This window comes from Saimiri boliviensis, chromosome 8 (genome assembly GCF_048565385.1).
Source record: "Saimiri boliviensis isolate mSaiBol1 chromosome 8, mSaiBol1.pri, whole genome shotgun sequence".
Classification (NCBI taxonomy): Eukaryota; Metazoa; Chordata; class Mammalia; order Primates; family Cebidae; genus Saimiri; species Saimiri boliviensis.
The window spans coordinates 12,453,686-12,480,198 of NC_133456.1; the positions used below are offsets into that span (position 1 = coordinate 12,453,686).

Below are 26,513 nucleotides of genomic sequence, written 5' to 3' on the forward strand. Positions count from 1 at the left end.
ACAGCTCCCTTCATTGGAGGAGAAACGAGTTAATTAGCTGTTTTATGTTTTTTTTGAATGCATGGTATACCTTAGTTTTAATTATTTATTTATTTTTAATTAAATTTTTTTTTTTTTTTTGAGAGTCTTGCTCTGTCACCCAGGCTAGAGTGCAGTGGCACAGTCCCTGCTCACTGCTACCTCCGCCTCCTGAATGCAAGCCATTCTCCTGCCTCAGCCTCCCCAGTAGCTGGGATTACAAGCAGGCACCAACCACACCCAGCTAATTTTTGTACTTTTAGTAGGGACAGGGTTTCTCCATGTTGGCCAGGCTGGTCTCAAACTCCTAGTCTTGTGATCCACCCACCTCGGCCTCCCAAAGTACTGGGATTACAGGTGTGAGCCACTGTGCCCAGCCTAATTTTCTTTTTCAATTAACAGTTTTATTGAGATAGTTTTGGGTCAGTCTCTGCAGCTCTGTCCTCTGTGGCTTTCCCCTCTGTGGTACAATGCCTTCCAATTTTATTTTTTTGAGACAGGGTCTCACACTGTTTGCCCAGGCTGGAGTGCAGTGGCATGGTCTTGGCTTACTTCACCCTTTGTCTCCTGGGTACAGGCAATCCACCTCAGCCTCCTGAGTAGCTGAGAATACAGCTGTGCACCATCACACCCAGTTAGTTTTTGTAGAGACAGAGTCTCACTATGTTGCCCAGGCTGGAATGCCTTGCAAGTTCTAGCCACCTTCTCAAACTCCAGTCTTTGACTCTTCAGCTTAGTCTTCCCCTCTCTCTCCTATGCCAAGTCCTGGAAACTGCCTGCAGGCAGTAAGCTACGATAATGTAGGGGTCTTTTTTTTTTTTCCCCCCTTCTCGCAGGGATCTCCTTTCTGCTCTATCCAAGGTCTGAAAACAATTGTTTCATCAATTTTGTCAGGTTTTTTTTGGTCAGGTTTATGATAGGATGATAAATCTGGTCCCTATTACTTCATCTTGACCTGTGCCTTTTCAGAATTCTCCATAGTTAGTTCCTTTGTAGCTTATTTTTATCACTGAGGAAGTCTTTGCCAAAGGCTTTTTGGGGCTGAGGGTCAGAAGGGCTGGCCCATTGCAGAGCATTGCTGTTGGCAGTGGCTGCTAATGGGAGAGTAGGTGTTGGGATAGTGTGGCCTGAGTGTGGTCCTTCTCCTTTCATTTGGAGAGCCTCTCCTGTTGCTTGCTGTCCCATATAACAAGTGACATTTTGGTCCTCAGCTCGATCTACACTGGCCATCGATTGGGACAGTGAAACTCGGAGCCTTTACTATGATGAGCAAGAATCTGAGGTAGGTTCCTCAGTGTTCGTGATCAGTGGTGTCTGCTGGTTTCTGCTCTGGATGTGGACTGAGATTATTTTCATCAGTTGGACAGCAAGTTATGTTTGAGACTGAGAAGGAAAAGCTCTTGAAGATTTTGGCATTTTCTGTTCAGAGACTCTAGAAAGGGTATTGCATTCCAGGTGGGAGAGCCTCTGTAGGCCTTCATGTCTTAAGCCAGTAAGATGTCTTTCTCTAGCAGAACTGAGTGCTTTGTTTCTCACAGGCCTATGAAAAGCATGTGAGCATGTTACAGCCTCAGAAGAAGAAGAAGACCACAGTGGCCCTGAGAGACTGCATCGAGCTCTTCACCACCATGGAGACCCTTGGGGAGCATGACCCCTGGTATGCAGCTCCTCACTTTCTGGGCAAAGGCCCCACGCACCCCAGGACTCAGATCTGCTAAGGCCCTCTGTGCACAGAAACTCCTTTGTATGGCTGGGTGCAGTGGTTCATGCCTGTAATCCCAGCACTTTGGGAGAGGGAGGCAGGCAGATCACGAAGTCAGGAGATCAAGACTATCCCACCCAACATGGTGAAACACCGTCTCTACTAAAAATACAAAAAACTAGCTGGGCATGGTGGTATGCATCTGTAGTCCCAGTTACTTGGGACACTGAAGCTGGGGAATCACTTGAACCCGGGACACGGAGGTTGCAGTGAGCTGAGGTCGCACCACTGCACTCCACCCTGGGTGACAAGAGCAAGACTCTGTCTCAAAAATAAAAAACTCCTTTGTATTTGGATGTGTCACGTTTTTTGTTTTTGGTTTTTTGGTTTTTTTTGAGACAGATTTTGCTCTTGTTACCCAGGCTGGAGTGCAGTGGCACCATCTCGGCTCACTGCAACCTCTGCCTCCTGGGTTCAAGCAATTCTGCCTCAACCTCCTGAGTAGCTGGGATTACAGGCACGTGCCACCATGCCCAGCTAAGTTGTTGTATTTTTAGTAGAGACGGGGTTTCACCATGTTGACCAGGATGGTCTCGATCTCTTGACCTCGTGATCCACCTGCCTCGGCCTCCCAAAGTGCTGGGATTACAGGCTTGAGCCACCGCGCCCGGCTGTGTCACGTTTTTTATATAGCCATCCCCACAACATAGTCCTCTGTGAGTTGCGGTTTCCTAGGAAAGCCATCATCCTATTTTGGAAGACAGGTCCCTGCCTGGAAGTAGTAGTGTTGAATGCTGACTGAAAGGATGGTAGCTGTCATGGGACTGCAGCTGTACCTCCATGCATGAGTGCCCAGGTGGCACTGGCTGCCTGCCTGCCCTGCTAAGTGGAGGTTTCTCTTTTCAGGTACTGTCCCAACTGTAAGAAGCATCAACAGGCCACAAAGAAGTTTGACCTATGGTCCTTGCCCAAGATCCTGGTGGTCCACCTCAAGCGTTTCTCTTACAACAGATACTGGAGGGATAAGCTCGACACAGTCGTGGAATTTCCAATCAGGTGGGTCATGGTGACTACATTTTTAGGAACATTTAAAAACAGACAAAAAAATCTTGACACTGATTGGCTGAGTGGTTTGCCACCCAAAACTTTTCTGAGTAAGGATGTATGTTGCTGGGCTCTAGGAAGTCAGAGTTTAGCTGTAGATAACCCTCCTGTCCCAAGAGACTCTCCAGTGGAAGTATTTGCCCAAACTCAGGCTGCTGCCAGTCATTCCTGTCCCTTATGTCACCTAACTGGCTTGTTTTACCTGTCCATCATCTGTCACAGGGAGCCTCACAATAGGGGACAAGTCAACCAAGAATAGCCTGCCAGGGAGAGTTGGATTCTTATTGGGTGCTACAGGCGGGCTGCAGACCTACCATGGTCCTGTCCCTGGGAAAGGGGCTGGGACTGGCTGTGTACTCGTATCTTCTCAAGCCCCAGAGTATAGAATGTAGCTGAGAATAGGAAAGTAAGTCAACAAGACAGGAGTTCCAGGCTGGGCTTGGTGGCTCAAGCCGTAATCCCAGCCCTTTGGGAGGTCGATGTGGGTGGATCGCCTAAGGTCAGGAGTTTGAGACCAGCCTGGCCAACGTGGTGAATCCCCATCTCTACTAAAAATACAAAAATTAGCCAGGCGTGTCATGGCAGGCACCTGTAATCCCAGCTACTCGGGAGGCTGAGGCAGAATAATCGCTTGAACATGGGAGGTGGACGTTGCAGTGAACCGAGATCATGCCACTGCACTCCAGCCTGGGTGACAGGGCAAGACTCAGTCTCAAAAAAAAGCGGGGAGCTAGGTGCAGTGGCTCACGCCTGTAATCCCAGCACTTTCGGAGGCCAAGGTGGGCAGATCACAGGGTCAGGAGTTCAGATCCAACCGGGTCAACATGGTGAAACCCTATCTCTACTAAAAATACAAAAATTAGCTGGGCTTGGTGGTGGGCGCCTGTAATCCCAGCTACTTGGGAGGCTGAGGCAGGAAAATTGCTTGAACCGGGGAGGGAGAGGTTGCAGTGAACTGAGATCACACCATTGCACTCTAGCCTAGGCAGAGATTCTAAAAAAAAGGAAAAAAGGAGTTCCCTGGCGGGGCACAGTAGCTCACATCTGTAATCTCATCAATTTAGGAGGCCAAAATGGGAAGATCACTTGAGTCTAGGAGTTCAAAACCAGCCTGGGAAACTAATAAAAATTCATCTCTATAAAAAATAAAAAATATATTTAAAAAAAATAGGCCAGGTGTGGTGGCTCACAGCTGTAATCTCAGCACTTTGGAAGGCCAAGGCAGGCGGATCACATTATCAAGAGATCGAGACCATCCTGGCTAACATGGTCAAACCCCATCTCTACTAAAAATACAAAAATTAGCTGGGTGTAGTGGCATGGGCTGCTACTTGGGAGGCTGAGGCAGAAGAATTGCTTGAACCTGGAGGCGGAGGTTGCAGTGAGCTGAGATCGTGCCACTGCACTCCATGCTGGTGACAGAGCAAGACTCTGTCTCAAAAAAAAAAAGGCTGGGTGCAGTGTCTCATGCCTGTAATCCCAGCAATGTAAGAGGCCAAATCAGGTGGATCACTTGAGGTCAGGAGTTGGAGGCCAGCCTGGCAAACATGGTGAAATCTTGTCTCTACTAAAAATATAAAAATTAACTGGGTGTGGTGGTACATGCCTGTAATCCCAGCTACTTGGGTGGCTGAGGTAGGAGAATCGCTTGAACCCAGGAGGTAGAGGTTGCGGTGAACCAAGATTTCATCACTGCACTCTAGCCTGGGCAACAGAGCAAGACTCTGTCTCAAATAAAAAGGGAGTTGCCCACAAAATACAGATTTTAAAATGGTTTCTTGGGGAATGAATATATCCATAAAGTATAGCATGTCAGTAGGAGACTCCAGGTGACGGATAATAAGTATTTGTTGTAAAAATTTTTTTTTATTTTTTTTTAAATTTTTTTATTGAGACGGAGTTTTTGCTCTTGTTGCCCAGGCTGGAGTGCAATGGCGCGATCTCAGCTCACCGCAACCTCCGCCTCCTGGGTTCAGGCAATTCTCCTGCCTCAGCCTCCTGAGTAGCTGGGATTACAGGCACGTGCCACCATGCCCAGCTAATTTTTAGTATTTTTAGTAGAGACGGGGTTTCACCATGTTGACCAGGATGGTCTCGATCTCTTGACCTCGTGATCCACCCGCCTCGGCCTCCCAAAGTGCTGGGATTACAGGCTTGAGCCACTGCGCCTGGCCTGTTGTAAAAATTATTTTATCTTTTTTTTTTTTTTTTTTTGAGATGGAGTTTCGCTCTTGTTACCCAGGCTGGAGGGCAATGGCGCGATCTCGGCTCACCGCAACCTCCGCCTCCTGGGTTCAGGCAATTCTCCTGCCTCAGCCTCCTGAGTAGCTGGGATTACAGGCACGCGCCACCATACCCAGCTAATTTTTTGTATTTTTAGTAGAGACGGGGTTTCACCATGTTGACCAGGATGGTCTCGATCTCTCGACCTCATGATCCACCCGCCTTGGCCTCCCAAAGTACTGGGATTACAGGCTTGAGCCACCGCGCCCGGCCTTCTTTTATCTTTTTTATGTGTTTGAATTTTTTTTTTTTTTTTTTTTTTTTTTTGAGATGGAGTTTTGCTCTTGTTACCCAGGCTGGAGTGCAATGGCGCCATCTCGGCTCACCGCAACCTCCGCCTCCTGGGCTCAGGCAATTCTCCTGCCTCAGCCTCCTGAGTAGCTGGGATTACAGGCATGCGCCACCACGCCCAGCTAGTTTTTTGTATTTTTAGTAGAGACGGGGTTTCACCATGTTGACCAGGATGGTCTCGATCTCTCGACCTCGTGATCCACCCGCCTCGGCCTCCCAAAGTGCTGGGATTACAGGCTTGAGCCACCGCGCCCGGCCCCTTTTTTTTTTTTTTTTTTGAGATGGAGTTTCACTCTACTCGTCTAGGCTGAAGAACAATGGCGCGATCTTGTCTCACTACAACCTTTGCCTCCTGGGTTCAATCAATTCTTCTGCCTCAGCCTCCCAAGTAGCTGGGATTATAGGCATGTGCCACCACATCCAGTTAATTTTGTATTTTTAGTAGAGATGCAGTTTCTCTATGTTGGTCAGGCTGGCCTCAAACTCCTGACCTCAGGTGATCCACCTGCCTCATCCTCCCAGTGCTGGGATTATAGGCGTCAGCGACCCCGCCCAGCCCCACTTTCTAGCCTGAATATGTCAGTTGTCAGAACACAGACCTTAAGGCCCTTTCCATTGTGGTCTGTTCATTTATTCCGTCTCAAATAGTTTGAGTGCCTTCCTATGTTCTGCCCTGTTGTATAACAAAGGTTGTTGGGCTGTAACTACTTTGTCTGGGTTTAACATATTCAAGAGCTGTTTTTGTGTTTTGTCCTTAGAGGATTGAACATGTCTGAGTTTGTCTGTAACCAATCAGCGAGGCCTTACGTGTACGATCTCATTGCCGTGTCCAATCATTACGGAGCCATGGGGGTTGGCCACTGTAAGTATTGGTATCTGCTTCCTTCTGAGATGTTGAAATGCACTCAGCCATCATCTTTTCACCAGTGGACCAGGCATTGCCCTAAGTGCTTTGCTTATGCAGTTCCATAGGCTTCACGCTGCAGGCTTTCTTCATAGATTCATTCCCCTCTCTTCTTTCTTAAATTCTTTTTTCCATTTTCATATTCTTTAATTCAGGACCCCTACCTCTGGGACTCTATCCTAAGGAAATAACTTGACATTAGGGAGAAGCTTTATACATGCAGAAGTTCACCTGTTTATAACAGTGAAAAGTTAGTAACAGCATTGGTGACCAATTGGCACTACTGCCCATCTACTTAAAAGAATACACAGCCATTAAAAATAAAATTAGGGGCCAGGCGCGGTGGCTCACGCCTGTAATCCCAGCACTTTGGGAGGCCAAGGCAGGTAGAGATTGAGACCATCCTGGTCAACATGGTGAAATCCCGTCTCTACTAAAAATACAAAAAATTAGCTGGGCATGGTGGCGCGTGCCTGTAATCCCAGCTACTCAGGAGGCTGAGGCAGGAGAATTGCCTGAACCCAGGAGGTAGAGGTTGCGGTGAGCCGAGATCGCGCCATTGCACTCCAGCCTGGGTAACAAGAGCGAAACTCCACCTCAAAAAATAAAATAAATAATAAAATAAAATAAAATTAGGCCAGGCATGGTGGCTCACGCCTGTAATCTTAACATGCTGGGAGGCCAGAGTGGGAGAATCAGTTGGGACCAAGAGTTCAAGACCAGCCTGGCCAACAACGCAAGATTCTGTCTCTTAAAAAAAAAAAAAAAAGTTAGCCAGATGTGGTAGCACTCCTGTAGTCCCATCTGCTTGAGAGACTGAGGCTGCTGGATCCATTGAGTCTGGAAGATTGAGGCCGCAGTGAGCCATGATTGTGCCACTGCCCTCCAGTCTGGGCAACAGAGCAAGACCTATCTTAAAAAGATAAAAAATAAATAAAAATTAAATTAGTACTAAGCTAGTGAAATGCTCATGGTATGTTATATGAAAAACGGCCTCGGTGGCTCATGCCTGTAATCCCAGCACTTTGGGAGGCTGAGGTGGGCAGATCACAAGGTCAGGAGTTCAAGACCAGCCTGAACAATATGGTGAAACCCTGTCTCTACTAAAAAAAAAAAAAACACAAAAATTAGCTGGGCGTTGTGGCGTGCAGCTGTAGTCCCAGCTACTTGGGAGGTTGAGGCAGGAGAATTGCTTGAACCCAGGAGGCAGAGGTTGCAGTGAGCCAAGGTTGTGCCACTGCACTTCATCCTGGGCAACAGAGCAAAACTCTGTCTCAAAAAAAAAACAAAAACAAAAACACAAAATTATATCCTTACAAGACATATTATCACAACTGTAATTAACCAACAGGCAAAGAAACTCTGATGGGCCAAGGGATATGAGCCTGGAAGGAGAGACACCAAAATGTTAATTTTACTTTTTTCCTCTTTGCTCCAGTTTTTTTGCAAAATTTCTATAAGGTTTGCTTTTTTTTTTTTTTTTTTCCCCACTCTGTCACACAGGCTGGAGGGCAGTGACACGATCTTGGCTCACTGCAACCTCCACCTCCCAGGTTCAAGGATTCTCCTGCCTCAGCCTCCTGAGTAGCTGAGATTACAGGCACACGCCACCATACCCAGCTAATTTTTGTATTTTTAGTAGACGGGGTTTTGCCATGTTGCCCAGGCTGGTCTTAAACTCCTGGGCTCAAGCGATTCACCCTGCCTTGGCCTCTCAAAGTACTGGGTTTACAGGTGTGAGTCACCGCACCCAGCCTCTGTTCATTTTTAATTGCTAATTTTTGCACACAAACATACCATTTGGGCAAGTTTCTCATCCTCAGTTTTCTCATCCATGAGGTTAGGCTGGTTGTGTGAGGGTCCACATTGGACCTACAGTGAGAACTTCGATTGAAAGCCACCACAGGGCTCCTTCCATTGCTGCTATTGTGCGAAGCCTGGGCACCTTCTCTGTTGCCCTTCCCCATGTTCCTCACCACCACTTTGTGCAGTCAGCGCTATGATGAGGAAACTGAGGCTGAAGTGTTCAACACCTTAACCTAAAGCCACACAGTAAGTTGACACTGGAAATCCGATCTCCGTTGGATTCTGTAGTTTCTGAAAGTCTGGATGGAGTAGGAACTGGGCTGGGATTGCTGTAATAAACACATCCTACCTGGGAATAGTGTAAAATCAAGACAGGAAGCATTGCCTATGGGAAATGCTTGAATTATTGTGGGAAACTGTTACCCAACCACAGACTCTGGACCCAGTTTTAGAGAAAGATAAATTTTTTTTTTTTTTTTTTTTTTTTTTTTTTTTTTTTTGAGGCGGAGTATCGCTCTTGTCACCCAGGCGGGAGTGCAATGGCGCGATCTCGGCTCACCGCAACCTCCGCCTCCTGGGTTCAGGCAATTCTCCTGCCTCAGCCTCCTGAGTAGCTGGGATTACAGGCACGCGCCACCATGCCCAGCTAATTTTTTTTTTGTATTTTTAGTAGAGACGGGGTTTCACCATTTTGACCAGGATGGTCTCGATCTCTTGACCTCGTGATCCACCCGCCTCAGCCTCCCAAAGTGCTGGGATTACAGGCTTGAGCCACCGCGCCCGGCTGAGAAAGATAAATTTTTAAGGCATATTGTTTACATCCCAGCTCTGCAAACCCAGACACCCAATGTTCCCGTAACTGGGATTATTCTGCAGGCTCCAGAGGCACTAAGCATTCTCCTGATGTTAGTAGCCACCTGCCTAGACGAAGTGGGGGAGATTGACTTGGCATGCCCTTGTGAGAGCTGTTGTTTTGCTTATGCTTAAATCTTAGAAGTTTCAGCTCCTTTTATGGGTTCCCTGGCTCTGGATTATTGCACATAGCCATCCTGAAGATTGGCACTGAACAGCTCTATTTTTTGGATTAGTTTCCCAAAATTATAGTTTAAAACCTTGGTCCCTGACAGCTCCATTTTTAACCTTTAGATCCTTTTTGAGAAGGAACAGATTAGAAAAGAAGGTGAGTTGTCTTTTGGTTGTTGAGACACACACTGTAAACTATTTTTAATTTCAGGAGTTTTGTTTTGGGGATTTTTGTGTTTATTTAGTGCAAGCCTAATAAGCTAGCCTGATTAATCCTCTGGAGAGTGCTAGAGCATTTTCTTTGTTGACTTGGCAGACACTGCATATGCGAAGAACAAACTGAATGGGAAATGGTATTACTTTGATGATAGCAACGTGTCGTTGGCCTCTGAGGATCAGATCGTGGTGAGTAGGCCATGATATGTGGTTCTTCCTTGTCTTCATGGATTAAAGCTGGGAAGGGCCTCTCTCAGGCTAGTTGGTTATTTCATCATCCTGATGTGACAGTGAGAGCTAGGTATGACGGAGCTGGCTGCCATTCCTTCAGGGACCATTGTAAATGAGAAGCTCAGCCCTCGTCAGAGTTCTTTGCACAGGGCTCCTTCCATTCCCTGCTCCCTGGCAGGGGCAGGGCAGCCATCCTTAGGTGGAAGGGTCTCCTCTGTGTTGGATATGGCAGATCTTGAAGGTTCTGGACAGTAGAGAAAAGCTGGGGAAAATGGGTGATTTTTCCAACCAGTGAATGGTCTTTCCCCTCTTGTCTTTTAGACTAAAGCAGCTTATGTGCTGTTTTACCAGCGTCGAGATGATGAATTTTATAAGACACCTTCACTCAGCAGTTCTGGTTCCTCTGATGGAGGGACACGACGAAGCGGCTCTCAGCAGGGCTTAGGGGATGAGGAGGCTTGCAGCATGGACACCAACTGATGCCGACTCCACGATCCTGCCACCCTGCAGCACCAGCGTAATCCCCCAGAAGAACATCTTTGGCACTCTACAGACTGCTAGTGTTTCGTTTAAAAACCAATGAAGAAATGCCCTTCTTTTATGAGCAGAAGAAAAAAAAAAAAAAAAGACTTTGCTTAGAAGAGGCTATGTCAAGAGGCTGAATTATTTTTCTTTTTAAACAGGTGGTGAGAAATTTCTGTGAAACCTGTGAAGCTGAGAAGTGGGGTGGGATGGGGGTACACAATGGAGTATGTCTGATGGATCCGAAAGAATGGAGAGGAACACAGGCACTAAGTATGGAGGATCTTGGAGACCCACCCCACCTGCAGGGCTGCCCTGAGCTCCGGGATTTCTGGTTCTGGTGCCGATACTGGTCACCTAAGTAGTCTGCTCACAGTAACCCAAGCCTCAAGTAAACTGCCCTCTCTCCCTTGCTATGTGCACAGATACGGGTTTATAATTTTGTGAAAGTTAGCCACTGAAGCCCATTTCTCCTTTGAGTCATCTTGTAATTTCCAGCTTTCTCCTTGCTAAAGAAATGAAGCTATTTAGTGTTGGGGGTCTCTGGCCCCTCAACTTCCTGTGGAACCCAGCAGTTCTGTTGACCCCCGCTATCCTAGATGAATTAAGACAGTTAAATACTGTGTGAAACTTTTATTAGATAACACTTAAAGGAAGTCAGTACATAAAACTGCCCGGTGCTGTGTCAGTCACTCGTTTACATGTTGGCGTGAGAACAGAAACCTTTGTGGGAGCTGTTAGCCTGGAAAGGGCTCCAGTTCATGCGGATTTAGAGTAGCAATACATTTTGCTGTTACGAAGATAACTTTACAGCCCGGGCTCTTTCCTCAACCCTGCCAAGACTCCTCCCGGGGGCCCTCAGTCCGAAAGTCCCGTCCCCACTCCCAATGGGGGCCCAGCCGCTGCGTGTGGGGCCACCAGACCTTAACCGGATGTACGGGTCTGGGCTTTTCTGTTTGACCTTTAACCTGACCCGTGGGTGTTCGGGGCCTGTCTGGGCGCGCGCGTGCGATGACCGTTGGCAGGGTCGGCGTCGCTGCGCTGCGGGTGAGGACAAGGACTCGTCTGCCGACCTGTCCGAGGACAGGCGGCGAGTTGCGGGGTGGAGCCGCGGTGGGGTGGTAGGCCGTGGCGGGGCGGGCTGGGAAGCTGTGGGAGGGGAGGGAAGGCGAGGCGGGGCGGGGCGGGGCGGGGCGGGACGTCTTTAGAGCTTCTGGCAGATCGCGGGTTCCTCCGCGAGAGCCGAGAACCGCTTACTCCAAGAGGAAAGCCGGAGGGTTGTGAGTCCTGCTATAGCCAGGTCCAAGCTCCAGGAAGTCGTGGCCATTTCGGGGTGGTTTACAGCCTCATTTGTAACGTCATTCTTGTGTTGCCCTGTGCATTTCCAATGCATTACATAAAGACATGGTCGCTTTTAGGAGAAATGTCTGAAAAACTAAGAAGATGCAGAAAGGAACTGACTGCAGCCATTGACCGGGCCTTTGAAGGAGTCAGTAATTCCCAGGAGTGCACAGGCCAGCAGAGGCTGGAGCTGGGCCCCGCTCCGCTTTCCTTCTCGCTGCCCGTGCACAGGCTTCTCTGCAGAAGACATCCTCTGGCAGCTTGCTCCTCTGCTGCTCCTTTTGCTGCTGTCTCCTGTGCTCCTGAGAATGAGAACCCTGCCTTTGCACCAAACCGTGTCCGGGTAAATGCAAAACCACACGCTCTGTGCCCTGAGAGAAAACCTCTGACCAGCAAGGAAAATGGATTGATGCATTCCTCCATTTTGGCACCTGAGAGTGAGTTTCGGAAAACCGCAGGAGAGGGGACAAGCTGGAGAAAAGACAGTTTCAGGTGATTCTAATTTTGATAGCTTAACAGCTGCAATTAGGGGATTCTTGTTTCTGCAAAAATGGTTGAAGATCCTAGATTTAGTTCATGACAGTGCTCTTGCCTCCTCTTGGCAGCTCTGTGACTATATTTGGGGAGTTTATAGACATTCTTCAGAATCTGGCCTAGGAAACAGTTATATTTTGTGTATGTGTCCCAGGTGAGGGGCTAGTTGTCAATCGCTGATGTCAAACCAGTCATGGAAACCACGTTGCAGTACCCAAAGGGGTAGTGGATATAAAATAATCTGGTTTTTAAAATGACCTTATTTTTTAAGTTTTTGCTCTTGTTACCCAGGCTGGAGTGCAATGGCGCGATCTCGGCCTATTGCAACCTCCGCCTCCTGGGTTCAGGCAATTCTCCTGCCTCAGCCTCCTGAGTAGCTGGGATTACAGGCACGAGCCACCATGCCCAGCTAATTTTTTGTATTTTTAGTAGAGACGGGGTTTCACCATGTTGACCAGGATGGTCTCGATCTCTTGACCTCGTGATCCACCCGCCTCGGCCTCCCAAAGTGCTGGGATTACAGGCTTGAGCCACCGCGCCCGGCCAACAAAAGTCTTAATTCCATCTTAACTCCTGTGTTTGAACCTGGACACTGGGGCCTTTGGTACCCTCCTTTGCCCATGTTACTGAGAGGAGGAATTGAAAGCTGAGCCCTTCTTACTGGCTTCATCCTTGCCTCTGCTCCCCACTCTAACCCCAGAGGTTTTTGGACCATCACTAGATCTCCTGTAGACTTTCTTCTCCCAAGTAATTTGAAATTGCCTGCTTCCAGGCACCTTGACTTGGAGAAGGAATGAACATATGAGATGAAACTTCAAAAGTTCTGCCATCTTGACTGCTTCATAGGCAAGGAATAAAGAGCCCATTTAACTGGTTTGACGCCACAAATTTTTTTTTCTTTCAACTCCACAAGTATTTATATTAGTACTCATAAATAGGGCAGGCCTTGCAGGGTGCGGTGGCTGACTCATGCCTGTAATCTGAGCACTTTAAGAGGCGGAGGTGGGTGGATCACTTGAGGTCAGGAGTTTGAGACCAGCTGGGACCTGGTGAAACCCCATCTCTACTAACAATACAAATATTAGCCAAGCGCGGTGGTGCATGCCTGTAATCCCAGCTACTCAGGAGGCTGAGGCAGGAGAATTGCTTGAATCCAGGAGGCAGAGGATGCAGTGAACTGAGATCTTGCCACAGCACTCCAGCCTGGGCAACAGAGCAAGACTCCATTTTAAACAAAAAAAATGCAGGCTAGGTGAGGTGGCTTATGCATGCCTGTAATCCCAGCACTTTGGTGGCTGAGGTGGCTTGAACCCAAGAGTTTGAGACCAGCCTTGGCAACATGGCAAAACCCTGTCTCTAAAAAAAAAAAAAAAAAAAAAAAATTAATACAGCCCGTGATGCTCATGAGTCATTATGATAATGCTGTTCGTCAATTTCTCCACTCATGTGGCAGTTTCTGATTGTCCTTTAATTGAAGCATAAATGACAAGGTCACCATTAAGTTTCTGTCTTTGAGATTATCTAAAACTGAGTTTCCTTTCAATATTTTCTTGAAAGAGAATCTAATTCCCCACCTTTTCTCCCCCCTCCCCCACCTGGGGCCTACAGGAAAGATATGGAGAGAGATTTGAAGGCTGACTCAAACATGCCACTCAACAATTCTAGCCAAGAGGTCACAGAGGATGTGCTTGATATGATTGGTGAGTATAGAGGGTCAGTCCATCCTCTCCTTGGGAAGATAGGTCCTTCACATGGGTCCCTGAGTCAACAGATATCTCAGATTTAAGAAATACTTTCTTCTAGCTTGGGTACCATAGCGAGATCTGTCTCTAAAACAATTTTTTTTTTTGAGACGGAGTTTCGCTCTTGTTACCCAGGCTGGAGTGCAATGGCGCGATCTTGGCTCACCGCAACCTCCGCCTCCTGGGTTCAGGCAATTCTCCTGCCTCAGCCTCCAGAGTAGCTGGGATTACAGGCACGCACCACCATGCTCAGCTAATTTTTTGCACCATTGGTAGAGACAGGGTTTCACCATGTTGACCAGGATGGTCTCGATCTCTTGACCTCGTGATCCACCCGCCTCGGCCTCCCAAAGTGCTGGGATTACAGGCTTGAGCCACCGCGCCCGGCCTAAAACAATTTTTAATTAGCTGGGCACAGTGGTGTGTGCCTATAATCCCAACTACTAGGGAGGCTGAGGTAGAAGGATCACTTGAGCCCAGGAGTTCAAGCTATAACCACACTGTACTGCAGCCTGGGCAACAATGCAATACCCCATCTCAAAAATAATAATAATAATAAAACCACCACCACCACTTTGTGCAGGAAGAGACAGAGTCTCATTATGTCACCTAGGCTGTAGTGCAGTGGCGTGATCCCAGTTCACTGCAGCCTCAACCTCCCTGGGCTCAAATGATCCTCTCAGCTCAGCCTCCCAAGTTGCCATAGTACTATAGTAGTACTACAGATGCACACCACCATGCCTGGCTAATTTTTGTATTTTTTGTAGTGACAGGGTTTTGCTATTTTGTCCAGGCTGGTCTTGGAACTCCTGGGCTCAAGTGATGCGCTCATTGTGGCCTCACAGTGCTGGGATTACAGGCATGAGCCTTATATTTTTATTTGATTGATTTGTGTTGCTCACAGCATACTCTGCATTGAGAACTGAATGTTAACCAATCTTTTCTCCATGTACCCCAAAACCTAAAATGAAAAAACAAACATACAAACAAACAAAACAAATCCTTTCCCTTCCCCCATACAACTGATCATCTAGTGAGGTGGTATATCAATCAGGTCATTTCATAAATGTCTAGATACACTGAGTCCCTGAAGGCAAGGGATGGTGACCACTAGGACATGGTGATTGAGCTTAGATTTTTTAGGAGACTGGACAAAGCAAAAAAGAGGAGAGTAGTCTAGCGGGGGTAGGTAATTGAAGATCGGGAGAAAAAGGCTGGGCGCAGTGGCTCACATCTTTAATCCTAGCATTTTGGAGGCTGAGGTGGGCAGATCACTTGTCAGGAGCTCAAGACCAGCCCGGGCAACATGGTCAAACTTCTCTACTAAAAACACAAAAAATTAGCCAGGCATGGTGGTGCATGCCTGTAATCCCAGCCACTTGGATGGGTGAGGCATGAGAATTGCTTGAACCCAGGAGGCAGAGGTTGCAGTGAGCTGAGATTGCATCACTGCACTCCAGCCTGGGTGACGGAATGAGAACGAGACTCTGTCTCAATTTAAAAAGAAAAAAAATTGGAGAAAAATTAGAAGCCAAAAGCTTTCCTATAATTTTACCACCCAGAGATAACCACTGTTAATATAGTATAGCATATATCCTGTCAGACTTTTTTTTCTACATAGAAATCTGTATGTTCTAGGCCGGGCGCGGTGGCTCACACCTGTAATCCCAGCACTTTGGGAGGCTGAGGCAGGTGGATCACGAGGTCAAGAGATCGAGACCATCCTGGTCAACATGGTGAAACCCCGTATCTACTAAAAATACAAAAAATTAGCTGGGCATGGTGGCACGTGCCTGTGATCCCAGCTACTCAGGAGGCTGAGGCAGGAGAATTGCCTGAACCCAGGAGGCGGAGGTTGCGGTGAGCCGAGATGGCGCCATTGCACTCCAGCCTGGGTAACAAGAGCGAAACTCCGTCTCAAAAAAAAAAAAAAGAAACCTGTATGTTCTATATGTGTACTATATGTGCTCTATTTTTTTTAATTTATTTTGTCTTTTTATTATTAGTAGTAGTGTTTTTTATAAATAGAGACAAGGTCTTGCTTTGTTACCCAGGCTGGTCTTGAACTCCTGGTCTCAAGTGATCTTCCTGCCTCAGCAAAGTGGTGGGGCTTACCAGCCAATGTGCCCTGTTTTTACAGGCTTACCATGCCAGAGTGCCCTGTTTTTAAACAACTCATACTGCATAGTGGACAAACAGCTCCTAGTAAAGAGCTGTATAGCCTTGGGTGCTGCCTGAAAGTTGTTTTTGAAAGGTCTCCAGGTTATGAGGGAGGAAAAGGAGGCCTGGTGAAGATAGGTACTCATCCTGGGCCACAAAGTAAAACCCCTGCCAGCCTATGACTTCAGTGGCCTGCTCCAGTAGCCCCAGGAGGTGAACTGAAATCATTACTGCCTCTACCCACCATCTTCTTTGGCCTTCACCAACATCAGGGAGCATTTTTTTTTTTTTTTTTTTTTTTTGAGACAGGGTCTCACTCTGTTGCCTAGGCTGGTCTCAAAACTCCTGGCTGCAAGTGATTCCTCTACCTCAGCCTCCCAAGTTGCTGGGACTGCAGGTACATACCACCACTTTTGGCTAGGAACATTTTGGTTACCTTAAAGACCTTGTTTTGTTTTGTTTTTTTCACATTGTGTCTTGTCATCCCTGAGAACCAGCACAACCATGTACATTTCCTTCTCTTTTTCTTTTTTTTTTGATACGGAATCTCGCTCTGTCTCCAGGCTGGAGTACAGTGGCGCAATCTTGGCTTACTGCAACCTCAGCCTCCAAGGTTCATGTGATTAACCTGCCTCAGCCTCCTCAGTAGCTGGGACTACAGGCCCACACCACCATGCCCGGCTAGTTTTTTGCATTAGTAGAGACAGGGTTTCACCACGTTCGCCAGGATGGTCTCTATCTCCTGACCTCATGATCGCCTGCCTCAGCCTCCCAAAGTGCTAGGATTATAGGCATGAGCCACCGCGCCTTGCCAACCAGGTACATTTCGGTATCCTCCCACGTATACCTTTCTTGGGGACTGGCATATAGTTGGAACTCCATAAATGCTTGGGCCTGAAAGGAGGAAACCAAACCTACCTTAATTTGGCAGTCCAGCCACTTACCTGCCCTGGGGCAGAAATGTCTGCTTTTTCACAATCCCTGAAGAATGACAACCCATTAATGGTTTTTAACTTGTGCCTGAAATGTCTTCAGAAACCTTCCACTGGAATTGTAAAGCTGAATGTTCTTATTTTTAAGACCATACAAGCATCCGAACTATTGAAGAATTGGCTGGAAAAATAGAATTTGAAAACGAATTGAACCACGTGTATGGTCATTGTCAAGATTCATCCTTCAAGGAGGAAGCGTGGGCCCTGCTCGTGGACAAGAGTCCTCAGAAGGCCTCAGATACTGACCCTGGCAGCCTCAAACAGGCTTTTGATGATCATAATATCATTGAGACTGTTCTGGACTTGGAAGAGGACTACAATGTGATGACCTCTTTTAAATATCAATTTGAGTAAGGACAGTTGATCTAAGCCTTACAGCAGGAGGCGGCCCTTGAGCCTGAGCAGAAGCAGTCACAATGGCCATTAGGGGCCACATTTCTCAAAATGTTGGCAGCACCTGAATTACCAGACAGTTTTTAACTCCCAGTTGTGTCCCTTTTTAAGCTGTGAGACCAGTTTTTTGAATTCTATTTCTTTGAAGTGTTTCCTATTACTATTATTTTTTTACTTGACATCTTGAATGTGTTTTTTTGATTGATGTTCAGTATACCCAGTATCCAGGGTAGGTGTGGGTTGTGGGCCTCTGCTGTGTCTCTTGGTGTTCTTTTCCGTGGGCTCCTAAAAAATACAGGAGTGGCCGGGTACAGTGGCTCACCCCTATAATCCCAGCACTTTGGGAGGCCAAGGCAGGTGGATCACTTGAGGTCAGGAGTTCCAGACCAGCCTGGCCAACATGGCGAAATCCCATCTCCACTAAAAATACAAAAATTAGCCAGGAGTGGTGGCTTGTACCTATAGTCCCAGGTACTCAGGAGGCTGAGGCAGGAGAATTGCTTGAACCCAGGAGGCGGAGGTTGCAGTGAGCCAAGATTGCACCATTGCACTTCAGCCTGGGTGACAGAGCAAGACTCCGTCTCAAAAATGATAATAATTTAACTGGGCACGGTGGTTTGTACCTGTAGTCCTAGCTACTTAGGTGGCTGAGGCTGGGGGGATCACTTGAGGCCAGGTTGCAGTGAGCTGAGATCGTACCACTATACTTCAGCATGGGTGACAGAGTGAGACCCTGTCTCAGACAAAAAAAAGAAACCAAATCTCAGAGAAGTGCCCACCTCCTGAGCTAGAAGAGAGGAAGGAATATAGGGGTGAGGCAGAGCTGGCAAAAGGCTGTTTTTTGTTTAGTTTTTAAAGACTAGTGAAGTTTAGTATAAGAAGTGGGGAAAGAGTAGAACAAGGAGTTAGATCCATAACTGTGAATAGTCAATTGAGATAACTCACTACCTTTGGACTAGCCAGGGCTGTTTATAAGCACTAATGCCTGAGCAAACCAAAAGCTGGGGAGAAAGGGCTAACAGCTGAGTGCCTGCCCAACAGGCGATCTTTTAGGCCAGTGACTCTGGCACAGAGCAGGCTTCCCAGCCAGCAACACCCCTTACCACAGGTCTAGTGATTTCTTGGGCTCGCAGGTGGAGGCTACACACCCACTCCTTAGCAGAGCTTGTCCTAGCACCGCTGGTGCCTCAAGAACTATGGCATGGTTAGACCCTGGCCACTTGATTGGATGTGACTCCCCAGTGGGCATGGCCTGGTTCCCAACCAGTTATGGTCACTGCCACTGCCCTGTCTGGTACAGTAGTAGAGTTCAAGGCTAACTAAAGGCTCCTTCCAGGCCGCCTACCACTCAGTCCCTGCAGGAGGTAGCATGCTCAATAAGCATTCACAGCCTTTGGAGTCAGAGGCCAATTTCTTCTCCCTGAGCAAGAAGAATGGAAGCAAATGAGAAGTGCTCACAGCATGCTTGACTGCCCCTGCTCAGGTGAAGAATAGGCTCTCTGGATGGAGAAATGTCAGGCTAACTTGATACTCAGAAAAACAGGTCTCAAAACAGTGCCTTCCAAAGAATACATATGTGGATGCATACTCTCCTATAGATGAAATGGAGCTTAATTCCTGTCCCTCTCATATTTCCCACCTTATTACCACCCTTTGAAGATGAACTAGACTTAGTGATTCTTCCCATGACTAAAGTAGGAAAAGTCACAAACTTATAGTGGGGAAGCCTGGCAAACACCTAACCAAGTGATGTCCTGAGAGGGGTGCATCACTTCTGGTATTCCTACCAAAAATCCAAATTCCCAGTATATGATCGTGAGGCAAATGTCAGACAAATTCAGACCTGAGGGACATTCTACAGGATACCTGCCAGAACTCAAGACTGTCAAGGTGGCCGGGTGCCTATAATCCCAACACTTCGGTAGGTCAAGGCAGGCGGATCACTTGAAGTCAGGAGTTTGAGAGCAGCCTTGCCAACGTGGCAAAACCCCATCTCTACTAAAAATAGAAAAATTATCCAGGTGTCATGGCATGTACATGTAGTCACAGCTACGCAGGAGGCTAAGGCAGGAGAATTGCTTGAACCCAGGAGATGGAGGTTCCAGTGAGCCAGGATCCCACATTTCAGAAACAGCATTTTAATTACTTACTTACTCATAGAGCTGTGGATGGCACTCTTTTTTTTTTTTTTTTTTCTGAGATGGAGTTTTGCTCTTGTTGCCCAGGATGGAGTGTAATGGCGCGATCTCAGCTCATCACAACCTGCACCTTCCGGGTTCAAGCCATTCTCCTGCCTCAGCCTCCCAAGTAGCTGGGATTACAGGCATGCACCACCACTCCTGGCTAACAAAAGCAGTTTAAAAACACTTATCTCCAGTCAACTAGCCACAGACATTCTTCGCCAGGTACCTGTCCAAACTCGACCTTCAGTTTCTGGAGTGGAGCCTAGTGCCACAACAGGAGGGCTTGGAAGGACTGTGACTCGGGGCAACCATTTTTGGGGGGAGCTGGATCTGCAGAAGCTGGATTGTCTAGGTCTGAAAGAGCTGTTTCTCAGGAGCTCAGTTAGTTCACTGGTTTACTGGTCAGGGCCTGGCCCCTACCAGGTGGGGCTTTGCAGAAGTGGTTGTATTAAATGGGGTTCTAGCCAGGCTTGGTGGCTCACACCTATAATCCCAGCACTTTGGGAAGCCAAGGTGGGTGGATCACTTGAGGTCACAAGTTTGAGACCAACCTGGCCAACATGGTGAAACCCCATCTCTACTAAAATTACAAACATTAGCCAGCATCGTGGTGCATGCCTATAGTCCTAGCTACTCAGGAGGCTGAGGCAGGAGAATCGCTTGAACCCAGGAGGTGGAGGTTGCAGTGAGCTGAGATTGTGCCACTGCACTCCAGCCTGGGCGATAGAGCAAGACTCTGTCTCAAAAAAATAAGTAAATAAATGGGGATCTATCCCTAACTCTAGAAGACTTTGAAATGAATTTTTTTTTCCTACCTGGAGTAGAGACTTGGGAATGAGGGCCCAGCACAGGGTGGGGGTAGAGAAGAAGGGAGAGTACAGGCTCTGGCTCGAGAGGCAGGTATGCCTTTGCTTAAGCAAAGCCTTTACGTAAAAATTCAGATTTGTCAAACAGGCAATTCATCCTGGAATCCTTGAATGTGGAACTTTTCCTCACTGTAGAAGTGTAGCTGTACAGTCAAGCAGGTAAGCCCTGAGCCTCTCCATGCCAGTGCCAGATTAGTAGGGAGTGGACACATAGGCCTCCTTATTTCCCTGTGACATAGACTACTGTCTCTGCATCTCGGGTTCCCTGAGGTACACAAGAACTTCCCGCCTTCGTCATCTGTGTCTAGGCAGTGGGCAGATGCATGCTCATTTGCTTAGAACAGGTTTAGGGAGCTCTTCTCCAGGAATTTAGTTGTAGGGGGAACAGAGGCCCAGAATTTTAATAAAACTTCCTTAGGTTTGCGAGGAGCTAGGACCAAAGCCTTCTTAGGGAGACTCGATAGTTGACCTTAAAATGTTTTACATCATTCAGTTCTCTCCCAACAGTTCATCTTGGCAAGCCAAACAATTCACTGAATTGTTTCCGTGGAAACACCAAACCGCAATTTGGATTACCAGAATCAAAATAGAAACAAGACAGCTTCAAAAATAAATAGCGTTGGAACTTGCTAGTCACAAACTACAAATTCATGCCATAGCACAAGGCATATGAGAAGCTGGACCCATTCAACCCTATGACAATAGGTTTCCAGGATCCATAGCTGCATCCCACCAGTGTTCATGCCAAAGCCACTTGAAACCAGGGTTGTAAGCCAACTGATGAGAAACTTTGTAACAATACTTAAGCGAGGAGCTGGTCTTTAGATGCTTCTAGAAGGAAGAGATTTTTGAGCTGGAGGGGAAGGCTGAGAAGAAATGGCAGGAACAAGGAGAGAGATAAGTGAATGGTGGAGTGAAGTTCAGCAGGGAGCACAGAGTCACAGCTGAGGCCTGGGAGAAAAGCAGCAATTCTTCCAAAGGGGCAGTTCAAGACGTCTGGCTGCAGGCTGGAAATGATGACCCTGCCCTCAGTTCATAAGGATTCCTGTGTTCCCCACACTTACAGGTATCACTGCCTGTGTAGCTACGTGGATCTGATTCTAGATTCTGAACTCTTGCCACTTGAGCTCTGGGAACACTTAGGTTAGCACACCTCTGTCACTAAGGCTCAAGTCACCACAATTGGTCATGGGGACCTACCTTCTCATCTCCAGAGTTCAGGGCTCCCCTTACCCATCCCTCTACTATTCCCTCCCTCTTAGGATAGGGGAGCCAACTCCTGGCACACCTGCCCTGATTCCTTGGCATTCTCCTGGGCCCACCCCACACCAACTTTCAATCCCAGGGATGATTCCAACAGCATCAGGAGACCAGGAGGAAGGAGACAGACAACCTAGGGTCCTGTGTCCCCCACATTTTCACTCAGGAATGTGGTGCTAGAGTAACACCATTCTGCCACCTGGTGAAATTTTGAGTTGTCAGTGTTCAAAAGTGGATGAAGAAGATTTGTAAAAGGGACCTAGCTCAGGCCAGTCTCTCTCCTGCAATGGCTAGACCAGGGGCTCACCTGGTTTCAAAATTTTACTTTTTCTTTTTTTTTTTTTTTTTGGAGACGGAGTCTCTCTCACCCGGGCTGAGGTGCAGTGGTGAGATCTCGGTTCACTGCAACCTCCGTCTCCTGGGTTTAAGTGATTCTTCTGCCTCAGCCTCCCAAGTAGCTGGGATTACAGGTGCCCACTATTATACCCAGCTAATTTTTGTATTTTTAGCAGAGATGGGTTTCACCATGTTGGCCAGGCTGGTTTTGAACTCCTGACCTCAAGTGATCCTCCCACCTTGGCCTCCCAAAGTGCTGGGATTACAGGCGTGAGCCACTGTGCCCAGCCCAGAGTGATACTTTTTTTTTTTTTGAGAGGGAGCCTTGCTCAGCCTCCCAAAGTGCTGATATTATGGCATGAGCCACTGCACCCAGCCTTAGAGTGGTACTTCTGATTGAGCCACAAGATGTTTTAATGTTGTAGCAAAGACCAATGAGTCATGCAAACCATGGGAGGCCTTAGGAAGCCAATACATCTGATTATAGATAATTATTGAAAAGGCTCTGGGCCAGGTGCAGTGGCTCAAACCTGTAATCCCTGCACTTTGGGAGGCCACAGTGAGAGGATTGCTTGAGCGCAGCAGTTTGAGATCAGTCTGGGAAACAGGAAGACACCATCTTTATTTTTAAATTGTGTGTGTGTGTGTGTCAGGGTCTCACTCTGTTGCCCAGGCTGAAGTGCGTGCAGTGGCATGATGTCACCTCACTACAATCTCTGCCTCCTGGGTTGGAATGGTTTTTCTGCCTCAGCCTCCCAGGTAGCTGGGATTATAGGCACCTGCCACCACACTTGGCTAATTTCTGTATTTTTTGTAAAGATGAGGTCTGGAACTCCTGAACTTAAACAAACCATCTGCCTCAGCCTCCCAAAGTTTTGGGATTACAGGCATGAGCCACTATGCTTAGCCTATATTTAAATTTTTTAAATAAAAAACTTTAAAAAAAGAAAAGGCTCTGTCATCTTGAGACGAACTGTGGCTAAGGCTATTTGCATTCTCCTGGGAAAGTGTGGGAGAACATTAATATTTTAGGTTCCAACTAAATATTTAGAGTGAACAAAGGTTTACTCAGGAAATCTATTTGAAAATGGATCCCAGCAGTAGTAGGGAAGGAGTCCGTGTTCTACGCTGTCCGGAAATTGCCTGATTTGAGGAAGAGTTTTGGCCTCAGGCCTGGCATAAACTCACTCATTCCTGTAATCCCAGCACTTTGAGAGGCTGAGATGGGCGGATGGCTTGAGCCCAGGGGTTGAAGACCAGCCTGGGCAACATGGTGAAATCCCATCCCTACAAAAAATATAAAAATTAGCCGGGTGTGACCAGGCACAATGGCTTACACCTGTAATCCCAGCACTTTGGGAGGCTGAGGTGGGCAGATCACCTGAGGTCAGGAATTCGACACCAGCCTGGTCAACATGGTGAAACCCCATCTCTACTAAAAATACAAAAATTAGCTAGGCATGGTGGTGCACACCTATAATTCCAGCTACTCGGGAGGCTGAAGCAGGAGAATCACTTGAACGCAGGAGGCAGAGGTGAGCTGAGATCATGCCATTGCACCCTAGCCTGGGTGGCAAAATCAGACTCTCTGTCAAAGCAAAAAAAGGCCAGGCACAGTGGCTCATGCCTATAATCCCAGCACTTTTGGAGGCCGAGGCGGGTGGATCACGAGGTCAAGAGATTGAGACCATCCTGGCCAACATGGTGAAACCCTATCTCTATTAAAAATGCAAAAATTAACCAGTGTGGTGGTGGGCACCTGTAATCCCAGGTGAGATTACTGAGAGACTGCAGCAGGAGAATCACTTGAACCCAGGAGGTGGAGTTTGCAGTGAGCTGAGATTGCACCATCGCACTCCAGCCTGGGCCGCAAGAGTGAAACACCATCTCAAAAAATAATAATAAATACATTGATACACGTAAATGTGGAGACAGTTTGGTACTGTAGTCAGCTTAATTTCCATCCTTTGGGCTGTAGCTGGAGTTGTATCAGAGGGAGAAGGCCCTGGGTAGCTTTTTGGGCCCCAGGTCCATAGACGTCCTACCACATCTGCCCCTGAGTAGCCACATACAGCTCCAGGAGCATCTGAAGAGCCAAAAACGTTGATTGCCCCAGGGACATGCTTGGGCTGTGTCACCCTCACCAAATCTGGCAGGAACACAGTAGTTAATTTTTTTTTTTTTTTTTTTTTGACACGGAGTTTCGCCCTTGTTACCCAGGCTGGAGTGCAGTGGCGCGATCTCGGCTCACCGCAACCTCCGCCTCCTGGGCTCAGGCAATTCTCCTGCCTCAGCCTCCTGAGTAGCTGGGATTACAGGCACGCGCCACCATGCCCAGCTAATTTTTTGCACTTTTAGTAGAGACGGGGTTTCACCATGTTGACCAGGATGGTCTCGATCTCTCGACCTCGTGATCCACCCGCCTCGGCCTCCCAAAGTGCTGGGATTACAGGCTTGAGCCACCGCGCCCGGCAGTTAATTTTTTTTTTAAGCCTTAGGAATAAATTAAGAAACAACATCCTTTTCCGACTATCACCAGAGACGGGCAGTGTAATTTAAATTAACCCAGTCTTATTAGGAGATAAGTTTACTGTTCATTCTACAAAGACGCTTAACTCATGGAACACTGAGTCACTCTGACCCTTGACTTCATTACACTAAATGAAATACTTCTGAAGAAATACAGAATTTCTTAACTCACAGCAGGATCAAAGAACAAAGGGTCCTGCTTTGGCATTTCAAAGTTGGACACAGTTCTCAATAAGAAGGCCAAAGTCATAAATACTAATGGAGTCTCAAGTCTGAATTCAAATGTCTAATCATTAAACTGTTCAACTTAGAGTAATAAAAGATTTCTAGATACAGACCCCTCCGGCATTTAGTCAGTCTATGAAAGGCTAGAAATAACCCATTGTGTGGCTGGACTCCTTCCATATCTTCCTTGCACAAGCAATGAAATCCAGCAGGGAAGGCAGTGGAGGTGGCAGAGGGCAGGGTGAGAAGACACCCAGTGAGGACCGAAGGGAGAGAAGGGGCTAGGGCAGCCTCGTGTACAGCTCATACATGAACTTCCTTGGCCTCAGAGAGGTTTGCTGTGCTTGCCCATGGCTCCCTACAGGCCACAGGAAGCCCTTGGTCTGGAAAATCCTCCATAATGAGACTTCGATGGGACACACATCCATGAAAATAATGTAAAAAATAAAAAACAAGAATCATAGCTTTCTACAGTGGTCCACTCAGTGGCCCCAAAGTCAGCTACAGTACTGGCTTGGAAATGGGCAAATTCTGGAAACTATCCATCCCATGAGGATCTTCACCTTCATATAATATAGGAAAAGGAAAAACTAGTTTGAATGGGTGGTGTTTATTCAAACTCATCTTGTGAGAGCTTTAGGAATTAAAAAGATGGTATGTATCTGATTTTTGTTTTTAAGAGACAGGGTCTTGGTCTGTTACTCAGGCTGGAGTGCAGTGGCACAGACATAGCTCACTGTAACCTCAAATTCCTGGGCTGCAGTGACCCTCTCATCTCAGCCTCCCAAGTAGCTGAGACCACAGGTACACACTGCCACGTCTAGCTGATTTTTTTTTTTTTTTTTTTTGGTAGAGATGGTGTCTCACCATGTTGCCCAGGTTGGTCTGAGCTCCTGGCCTCAAGCAGTCCTGCTGAGTCAGCCTCCCCAGGTGCTGGGATTACAAGTGTGAACCACTGTGCGTGGCTTCTATTTGATTTCTTAGGTAAACTTAAAATATTAAACTGAGAGATAAGTTTGATAAACTTGAAAGAAAAAATAGGTCGGGAGCAATGGCTCACGCCTATAATCCCAGCACTTTGGGAGGCAGAGGCAGCTGGATCACGAGGTCAGGAGTTCGAGACTGGCGTGGCCAACATGGTGAAACTCCATCTCTACTAAAAATACAAAAATTAGCTGGGTGTGTTGGCAGACACCTGTAATCCCAGCTACTTGGGAGACTGAGGCAGAAGAATTGCTTGAATTGGGGAGGCAGATGTTGCAGTGAGCTTAGATAGCACCACTGCACTCCAGCCTGGGTGACAAAGCAAGACTGCATCTTGGGGTAAAAAAAAAAAAATACACACACACACACACACACACACACACATATATATCCGTATATATGTTTTTAAATGTTTTATCTTTATTTTTGATTACAAAAATATATATATATGTTACCAAAACTGAAAAAATAACTTTTTAAAATAGGCTGGGCATGGTGCCTCACGCCTGTAATCCCAGCACTGTGGGAGGCCAAGGTGAGTGGATGACCTGAGGGCAGGAGTTCAAGACCAGCCTGGCCAACATGATGAAACTCTGTCTCTATTAAAAATACAAAAATTAGCCGGGTATGGTGGCAGGTGCCTATAATCTCAGCTACTCAGAAGACTGAGGCAGGAGTATTGCTGGAACCCAGGAGACTGAAGTTGCAGTCAGCCGAGATCACGCCATTGCACCCCAGCCTGGGTGGGCTAACAAACTTCGTCTCAAAAAAAAAAAAAAAAAAAAACAACTAACAACAAACAACTTCAGCAAGATATAAATGGAAACCCAAAGTCCCATATAAGCCCACTGCTCTTCAGGAATAATAC

General features: G+C 47.2%; 2 protein-coding genes across 3 annotated transcripts in view; both read left to right on the forward strand.

Moving 5' to 3' along the window:
* The window catches only part of USP4 (ubiquitin specific peptidase 4), a 72,055-nt gene extending 61,285 nt beyond the window's left edge, over positions 1-10,770 (forward strand). For both annotated transcript variants that reach the window (XM_039477106.2, XM_039477107.2), the window contains 6 exons: positions 1,230-1,300; positions 1,557-1,675; positions 2,627-2,776; positions 6,157-6,260; positions 9,448-9,536; positions 9,900-10,770. In XM_039477106.2, coding sequence (XP_039333040.1) covers positions 1,230-1,300; positions 1,557-1,675; positions 2,627-2,776; positions 6,157-6,260; positions 9,448-9,536; positions 9,900-10,058 — 692 coding nt within the window. In that variant the 3' untranslated portion in view covers positions 10,059-10,770. The remainder of the gene's footprint in view (positions 1-1,229; positions 1,301-1,556; positions 1,676-2,626; positions 2,777-6,156; positions 6,261-9,447; positions 9,537-9,899) is intronic.
* Positions 10,771-11,291: 521 nt separating this feature from the next.
* On the forward strand, positions 11,292-26,448 carry C8H3orf62 (chromosome 8 C3orf62 homolog). Its single transcript, XM_003936668.3, has 3 exons — positions 11,292-11,933; positions 13,584-13,675; positions 16,958-26,448. Exons 1-3 carry the CDS (start codon positions 11,488-11,490, stop codon positions 17,221-17,223), a joined length of 804 nt encoding a protein of 267 aa, XP_003936717.1. The 5' UTR covers positions 11,292-11,487; the 3' UTR covers positions 17,224-26,448.
* Positions 26,449-26,513: the final 65 nt, after the last annotated feature.